At 30.4% G+C, this 9,402-nt stretch overlaps 1 protein-coding gene across 1 annotated transcript; it reads left to right on the top strand.

The window, feature by feature from the left end:
- Window positions 1-3,496: 3,496 nt before the first annotated feature.
- On the top strand, window positions 3,497-9,171 carry LOC126674769 (uncharacterized). Its single transcript, XM_050369272.2, has 7 exons — window positions 3,497-3,783; window positions 3,870-4,330; window positions 5,840-6,023; window positions 6,153-6,377; window positions 6,471-6,587; window positions 8,317-8,550; window positions 8,813-9,171. Exons 1-7 carry the CDS (start codon window positions 3,727-3,729, stop codon window positions 9,026-9,028), a joined length of 1,494 nt encoding a protein of 497 aa, XP_050225229.1. The 5' UTR covers window positions 3,497-3,726; the 3' UTR covers window positions 9,029-9,171.
- Window positions 9,172-9,402: the final 231 nt, after the last annotated feature.

Here is a 9,402-nt window from a genome sequence, read left to right as displayed (position 1 = left end):
TTTCTCAAACATGCTGTGTGATAGAGACATGCACGACATAGAAGATAACTTCCGATCTTTGACAATTGAAAATGATATCTTTATTGTTTATTTGTATGTAATTTTACGAGTGATTAAAAATGATTTATGTCACTTTATGCATTAAAAAGATATCGTGCTCTTAACTTCATGGTTAAGAATTCCGACTAATCTTCATTTTTGACAACTTGTAGATGGAATGACTATCTAAATTCTGTCAAACTTCTTTAACGGTCAAATGAATAGGTATTTTTCAGAAAAACAAAAAATAAAAAATGAAAGAAGTTAGGAGTTGAGAGAAAAAAATATAAACCTTTTACTATTTTTTTATCTTTTATACTATTTTTTAATTTTTCAATGTTTAATAATAATCTGTTTGTATATTCTCGATGATAATCTATTTGTTCTCTTTGTATGTGCAGTGATTTTGAGTACTTGTTAGTGACTTCCTGTCAGACTGTCGCCTAGTAATCAGAGAGGTTGTTTTCGGTGGAACCGAGTAAGTGCTTCTACGGTTTTTGACATTATGATCGGTTTGTCCGAGTGTATGTCAGTGTGCTCGGTTTGACATGTCTGTCTCGGTTTATATATATTCGGTTATGGCTGTTTCAGTTTATATTTATTCGGTTACGTCTTTTCGGTTTATGTAGCCTCTTGTTGAGGTTGGTCCATCTGGTGTGTTATCAATTTTAATAAACTAATCATATATTATAAAATTTAAATATATAAATAAATTTTATTCATAGCATTATATTTATAGTATATCAATAAATTATATTGTATTCGTTTCATAAAAAAGGTTAAATTCCATTAAGATTGAAATATAATAATCAAATTAATTTTTTTTACTCAGTGCCTCATTATATATTTAATTTGATTATTAAAAAAATTTATGTCATTGTTTGCAGATATCCGATTACATGAATCAAAGTAATTTTTTCAAAATTCAATTTTTATTTATTGTTTATTAAATATAGTAATTATTAGTAATAAGTAAAAAAAATATAATAACTTAAATTAATGAAAGACAAACTAATTTTTTAACTTTACTGCTCAAATTAAATAACAAATTTATAGTATTTATTTTAAACACCAAAAAACAAAATTTATTTATCTTTTTGAAATAAAAAAGGTAATACCTCATCAATATTTAAATCTTTTAATTAATTATTATTTTAAATATCATTTTTAACAAAAAAACAAATAAAAAATTATTTAATGATAAAAATAGCCTTACATAAATATCCTAAAAATCAATATTTTTAATAAATATTTTTTTTGTTTTATTTTATTTATTAATACCATGAGTTACATCTTTTTTCATGAAAGTTTATTTATCTTTTTTTTATTGAAATTAAAAAGAGCTGGACTTTGAGCTACAAAAATTACTCTTGCTTAAAAACTCATCGAATGACAATAAAATTGATATGTGGCTCAATATAATTACAGAATGTAATATTTTTGTGTTGATATACCAATCACAACTAATGTGGTGTGCAAATTATTATGTGAACACAGTTGATGAAAGTTAAAAAAATTATCTTTGTAGTATGATCTATTATTTTATAAAAATAGATAAATTTATTTGTCTATCAGAAGTTATACTTGTTGATCTTATTAATAAAAAAATAAAAATATTTAAAAAAATAAAAATAAATTTTCTTTGTAAATTGAAATGGATATTCATTTTGCTATATAAAATAAAAGTAAAAATGACACTTAAGAAGTATATTATAATTTATTAATTTAATTGAATTTATACTACAAATAATTAATATTTATTTTTTATAAAATATTTAAATATAAAAAATTATACAGATATATTTGAATTTATCAAAATAAAATTTTAATTTAATAATTAAAGAGCGGGTATTATTTTTTATATGTGGATGTATACTTCAATTATTATTAAAATTATAGTTACTACTCCCTCCGTCCCAATAGAGTTGTCCACTTTGCCTTTATCACACAGTTTAAGAAAAACAATTATTGAGTATAGGGTTTATAAAATTTTACTTACTTTTCTTGTAATACCCCTATTTAATATAGGGTCCACATGCAATTTACTTTCACTTTATTTATTAGTGGATTTTAAATAGGGATAATATAGAAAAATTGAATGTAAAAGTTAGTTACTTTTTGAAAGTGGACAAGAGTTTTGGGACAAAAAAAATTCTCAAAGTGGACAACTCTATTGGGACGGAGGGAGTACATTTTATTGCTTTTAAATATATATGTATTATGTATAAGATAATTTTTTTACATATTCATTATTTTTTAAAAATAATTATAAAACATATTAAAACATATAAATAGTTTAGAAAATATTCAAAGAAAAAAGAATTTGTAAAATTTTGCATCTAAAAAATCCATCAGATGATACATTTTTCTGCTAACATATCAAAATATCAAGAAACTAAGTGCTATTAGAAACAAGCTAAAAGATCTGTTAACAGCTAGATCTATATATCGTCAAAAAAAAAAAACTAGATCTATATTATTTTGACACTTTTCAACACCCTCTAAAAATGTATATTTCAAAAACTAACTTTTAATTCATCAGCTCTTTATGTCAGGTAAACAGATTAAAAGAAATGAATTAAACAGTAACAGATCGAAAAAAATATATTTAAAAAGACCGTTATATTTTCAGTTATAATTTAAAATATATATTTTTCTTTTATCTATCATTAGAATAAAATAAATTTAATTATATACATAATATTAAATATAAATAAATAATTATAAAGTTCATAAGATTTTATAAGAAATTAAAGTTGAATTTTACTCCTAAGAGAATTTTAGTTAAAATAAATTAATTATCATCAAAATTAATTTTATTAAAAAAAATATAAAATTAATAATTACATATAATTTTTTTAGGGACCTAATTAGGACTTGGGGTGGCCATAGCCACCTTTAATCCTAATATAGGTATATCCCTAAATATAAAGATTATATAGCATTACTCATTTTATATTATTATATTTAAGTGATAATATTCACTTAAAATCGCCTAAACTTCATTTAAGATCACCCATATATATAGTATATATTAATATTTAATTAGCAAATTAGCAAATTAAAAGTCCATTCATCGACAATCAATAAATTAAAAGTCAAGATGGTCGACAATCAACGATCAACATATCGCCAATGACTGTCATCGTCGGCTAAATTCCATCTACCGATCGTCGAATTTCAACGACCGACTACCGTTCACTAATGCCAACTCACCGCTCCCTCTAATTTTAATAAAAATAAATATAAACATTTAAAATCAAAAATATTAAAATAAAAATTTTAATTTTTCAAAATTCTAAATATTTTTATAATAAATTGACAAACAAAATGATGAGAAAAGTATAATTTTGAAGAGTTTCACGAAACACTTATGATTACGACAACGCAAAAGAGCCAAAAACACGCGCTTACTTTTTCTTATCTTTCTCATGACAAACACAAACTGTAAAGTCTCATTTTCTCTCTCTAGCGGTTACATTTTATCTGAAATCTTATTTAAAAGTTTGTCCAATTTTACAATTCTCTCCCCAAAACTCGCTGTCTGTTTCACTTTGACACAATTTAATTTCCCTCCCAATTTCCTTAAACGTCACTGTAATTGACTCTAACCAATTCAATTTTTCCTTCCAAATGAACTTCATTACACACTCAACCGATCAATTAATTTAACCATCCGCCGCCGTCATGAGTGGTTCTCAATCTTCTTCCTCCGACTCCGATTCCGTCGCCGGCATTGATCAGGTCTGTTTTATTTCTACTTCTAGTTAGTTTATCATTTGTTTCATAATATATATTGATCGCTATGTTAATTTTGTTGTTGTTTTTAGAATGTTCGGCGGAGTGGAACGGCTGGTCAAACTTTGGCGACTACTGATTTACCGCGGCGGTGGCACGATGTTTTCTGGTTAGGAATTTTCTTGCTTCATTTGATCGGATTAGGGTTTGCTCTTGCCATTCTTGGACTTAATAGGTTTAAGAAATCCGATAGGTTTAATCTTGATAGATTTACTACTGCTGGGAGTTCTTCTGAGAATATTGGGGATTTAACTGAGGATTATTGGCCAATGTATGCCCTTGCTGGTGGAGTTGGCACTGTTCTTGGTTGGACTTGGTTGTTGATGCTCGGTTCTCGGTCTAATCAAATGATGAAGATCTCTGTTCATATTTTGACTACTTATCTTGCTGTTATTAGTGTCTTGTGTTTCTGGTATGAGCAGTTTTTCTGGGGTGTTGCTTTTGCTATCGGTGCTGCCTTGCAGTTTTTGTATGTCATTTCTGTTGTAGAAAGGTACATGTTTTTTTTTTTTTTTTAATTTTTAGTTTTACGTTTGTATGTTGACTTTGTTTAGTATTTTTTTTGATCATGGGTATTATCCTTCATACAATTTCATAAATTTGTTGTCTGAATTTTGCTTGTGTTTGCAATCTGTAACGCATTGCAGTTTTTGTAATCCTTTCCGTCATAGAGAGCTACTAATTTTTTTTTTGGTAATCTTGTTGTTTTTAGTGTAATCTTAACTTCGGTGATTTTGTTGTATGATGGATATCATCGGACGAGCAACTTTGAAGTTTAATTTTTCTTTAAGTTTTTAGGATATGCAAATTTGTGCTTTTTGTATGCAATAACAATGAATTGATAGTTGCATTTGAATGTATAGGTGTATAGTACTTATTGCTCTTTGTTCATTTTTATTTGCTCTTTTATAATTACTGGTTAATCATACCAGTGCTTAGCAAATATCTCAGTCAAAAATTCTTCAGGCCAATTTTTTAGTATTCAAATAAAAATAAAAATGAGAATGAACAGAAATGAGACTGAATTTAGAATTTTTTTCTTAACTATTTATATGCTTGTACACCATCACTTGTAACATGACATTTAATAGAGGTTAAGAAGCTATAGTAAAAAAAAAATATGTGATATATAATTTTGTTCTTATATCTTATGACCTAAAAGGTTGACAGTGACATTGCACTCATACAGCAGACGAGATTTAGAAACTTATCGTAGACAGTTATAGCACAAACGTTGCTATTTTATAAATGTGAAAGATAGTTTTTTCTCCCCAAAATTTGCATGCAATATACTTGGCTTCATGCTTACATTTAGATGCTAAAATTTTATTTAAAATCGTTTTTGTATTTATTAAATTTATTGCACAACTTCACAACACGAGCACCACAAGTCTGCGTGTTTTATGTTTTCAACATAGTTCTGTTGCTTGAGCATTACTGACCTTGTAAATTAAATTTCTAAATTAAAGGCCGGAAGTACACAATAGGAATCAAGACCTTATTTTCAAATAACCAGCAAGGCCTTAATTTGATGTAACTTCTCTTTTCTAGCTATGTGCTAAAATTTGTTTGTCTATCTAAATTATCTTAAAATATACTAGTATTTATGTAAAAACTGAGAAATGGCTACTTTTTATTTTACCTGTAGAAAGCTGAGAAATATTTCTCATAATGGAAATGTTTTATCAGAGATCTGTAATGCTGAAGTTAATTTCCTTTTTAGATTTGTTAGGTATGGTAATATTGTAGATTGTTTTGTAGTTCCAGCAATTTATTTTATGCATCACTAGTGGCAGTAACTGTTCCGTACTGCCTGGAATGTAGGCTGTATTGTGTTTTACAAGTTGAATTGAATAATAGTATGTTGCAAGGATTGTTTGTTAAACTGCTGAACATAAATTTTTTCTCACTCTCTTTAAAGATACAAATGTTGTAGATAAGATAAATATATAGGAAACCAGGATATTAAGGTCCGTATCTGACCAATTGCTGTTCTTCGCAGACTTCCATTTACCATGTTGGTACTGCAGAAAGCTGTGAAGATGGTATGGGGTCTTCCTGAGGTTATGAGGGTGGCATATGCATTTATGCTAATCATGCTTCTATGGATGGGAATATGGTCTTTTGGAGCAGCTGGCGTTGTAGCTTCGAACATGGACGTTGGTAGGCGCTGGTGGCTTCTTGTGGTGAGCTGGCAAGTTTTGTTCTTAATTTCACTTTCTGCTTCTAGGATGAGAACTATAAGTGTACTAGAGACTCCCTCAATTACAGTCTGCAGTGAGGTATGCTCCTAATGCTGTTAATTCTATACTCAGGTTCTCTCAGCTAGCTTATTCTGGACAGGTGCAGTCCTCTGTAATACTGTACATGTTATAGTGTCTGGGATGGTGTTCCTCGTTCTTATTCATGGTGGTCGAGAAGCATCATCTATGCCTCCCAACCCATTGGCAAAGTCTCTACGGTATGCCATCACAACATCTTTTGGCAGCATTTGCTATGGCTCTCTCTTCACAGCTGCAATTAGGACATTGCGCTGGGAGGTAGGCTTTTGCCAGCATTTGCTTTTGTGTAATTTGCTTGATAGCTTGTTTCTGATTTGTCTCTTTTTGCTTCATCTTTTAAGTATATTTTAGATCAGAGGATTGCGCTCAAAGATAGGCAAGAATGAGTGCTTGCTTTGCTGTGTTGATTTTCTCTTTCATCTTGTGGAGACGCTAGTTCGATTTTTCAACAAGTATGCATATGTCCAGGTACTTCCACGATATCTTGTACAATTTTATGGTTTGCCATCTCTCTGACTATTATGTTTCTCAGTAATAATGAACACTTAGGACACTGACATTCTAATATAAAGTGGAATGTGCTCCTATTTTTTCTTTTTCACCCATTTATAATATCTGGTGCATTCCGTGCTGCATTCTGTTTTGCGATTTGTTCATTTAACCATAGGATGTGACTGCTCTTCATGATCCAATGGTGGTTATATACAAACTAAAGTTTACATTTGTAAAAGATTAAGTCAAGGTAGAATGTCCTCTAATATCTGTTCTATTTGGTGGGTAGACAATGGTAATGCATGCACAATTGATAACTTTGTTTTCTAGGAATATAGATTTCCATTGGTGTTTTAGTCTTATACTTGCATCCAAGGGCTTTTAAAACACTATGGTGGTCTTCTATCAGAGACCTCTTCGCCCCATGAGGGATTGGAAATTTTGTCTCAAGTAATATTTAATACTTGTATGCTTCCGCACAGTTATGTAGTTGGAAAGTGGAAAACCATATTTTGGTTTTGAACTCAGACTGCTAGTTTTCCTTTTCTTTATTACTATATTTGAAAAGCAAAGGATAATAGACAAGTGGGTTGTAGAAATATTAAGGACATGAATGCATTTTGGAGCATAAAATTAATTTAATTGGTTGCCTTTTGGTTGTATTATCATTTATCCTAGTTGAACAGAATTGCTAACATCATTGATCAGGAATTCAAAATGAAAATGTGATTTTCCTAAATCTAGACTTGGCAGGCAATGATGAAAAGAATCTGAATCAAATAAGTGCTTAATTTTTTGTGCACTTTACTTTAAACAATTGCAAAATGCACTGTGGAAGATAGATCAAAGCCTTTGTCTCAGCTATAAAGTTCCAAGTTTTGCCTAAAAAATCTGATAAATGAAGAAAATTACCTAGTCTTTATTCTGCAGTGCAGTTCATACAAGGCAAATGTGCTGATTGTTTCTTTGAGAATGACCTGATGGCCTTTTTAATTAACCGAGCTGGTAATACATATGCTTTGGTGAACTGGGTAGCATTTAGATGTCAAAGGATTTTACAGTGAGAAGTTATAAAAGGCTCACCTGGTGGACCAAGCTATTGAGTGCACAAAGACATGGGGATATTACGAAATGCAGTTTCAATTGCATGGAAAGAAGCTGTTTTTTGTGTTGTGGGAATTACTTGGTGACCTTATCTAGTTATTATATCAGGATTACCAGATTATTTTTTTGGGCCATTACCTTATGTTATTTTCAAATTAACCCTGTTTAAGTAGTCTGAAGGCAACGTGTCATACAATTGATTGTTCCCGACCTCCATGGATATGCTGTTTCATAGCTCCTACCGCTATGAGAGTTCCTCTGCATTTTTAAAATAAACAATCATTTGGTGTTCCCCTTCCGTCTTGGAGGATAATGAGTTTCATCAACCTCAATAACATTAATATTAAAAGATTCAATTTTTCTTCTGTAACAAGACTTTTGTCGGGTGTGCTATTTGAATTTAGTTCTAGAATCTTATGAATGACTTTTATCTCTTGTTCTAGGATGGTAGTAACAAAAACAAAATCAATGGTAGTAAGTTTTCTCTTTGGATCTAAATTTGAAACCACCGTTTGGTTTGCTAAGACATGTTTGAGTTGGCATTAGCAACTTGTACCTTCAACAAATTATCTAACAATTGCATAGTTGTCTGTCTCTCCAGATAGCTGTTAATGGCAAAAGTTTTAACCATTCAGCTCGTGATGCCTGGGAATTATTTCAATCAACTGGAGTCGAAGCACTTGTGGCCTATGATTGTTCAGGTGCTGCTCTGCTGATGGGAACACTCTTGAGTGGGCTAATTACGGGAACTTGTTCAGGTGTTTGGACGTATATAAAATGGAATGACAGAGTAAGCATGGTAGGATCCACTGCAATGTTGATGGGGATGGTGCTGGTATGTGCCTTCTCCAACTCAATTTTATTGAAAGATCAAGTTCCATTTTCCTTTGAAGTTCTTGTGCTAATTAGAGTGTATTTAATGGATAGCGGTTCGTGTTTTTTATAGTTGGATATATTATATGCCCAGTTTAAATAATCAAAATTGTTATAATGTTTTTTTTTTAACTCTCTATACCCTCACCACACTCCGACTTGCATATCAGCCGAAAACTGTACCATTTGTGTGACATACTAACAGGAAGGCATGTCTACACCAGGTCGGACTAGCCATGGTTGTGGTTGAGAGTGCGGTTACATCTATTTATATCTGCTATGCAGAAGATCCCTTGTTGATTCACAGATGGGATGCCGATTTCTTTAACCAATTGTCTGAGACACTGCACCAACGACTACAATATAGAAGTGACCGAGCTAGGGAAGTAATTACCAGCAATCGGTTTGATGTTCAAATACAAGAAGGTATCACTGTCTGAAAAACTCATCTTGGTTTAATTAGAAATACATTGTAATTTACTGAACATTAAACTGATCCAAGAACTGAAATCTTGTTTTCTTAAGTTTCGTCTTTGCTTTGTACTTTATTACATAGAAATGAAAGTGATAGGCTACAGATTTATGGACTTGAGCAGAGTAATTTAGAATGAACCTTTAATCTTGTAGCTTTTATGTTCTGTAATTATCCTTTTGCTTTGTAATGTTCATGATCGAAGGAAAAGAAATTTTCACTTTAGAGGTTAATATCAAAATTATTATATTTTTTGAATTTTAAATGCTCGCGGTTTCTTCAGGTATTAGATAGCTGAAATTTCTCTTATATATGGAACTATATGTTAGATATATGGAATTA

Source organism: Mercurialis annua, linkage group LG3 (genome assembly GCF_937616625.2).
Source record: "Mercurialis annua linkage group LG3, ddMerAnnu1.2, whole genome shotgun sequence".
Classification (NCBI taxonomy): Eukaryota; Viridiplantae; Streptophyta; class Magnoliopsida; order Malpighiales; family Euphorbiaceae; genus Mercurialis; species Mercurialis annua.
This window is presented reverse-complemented; position numbering and strand designations above follow the sequence as displayed.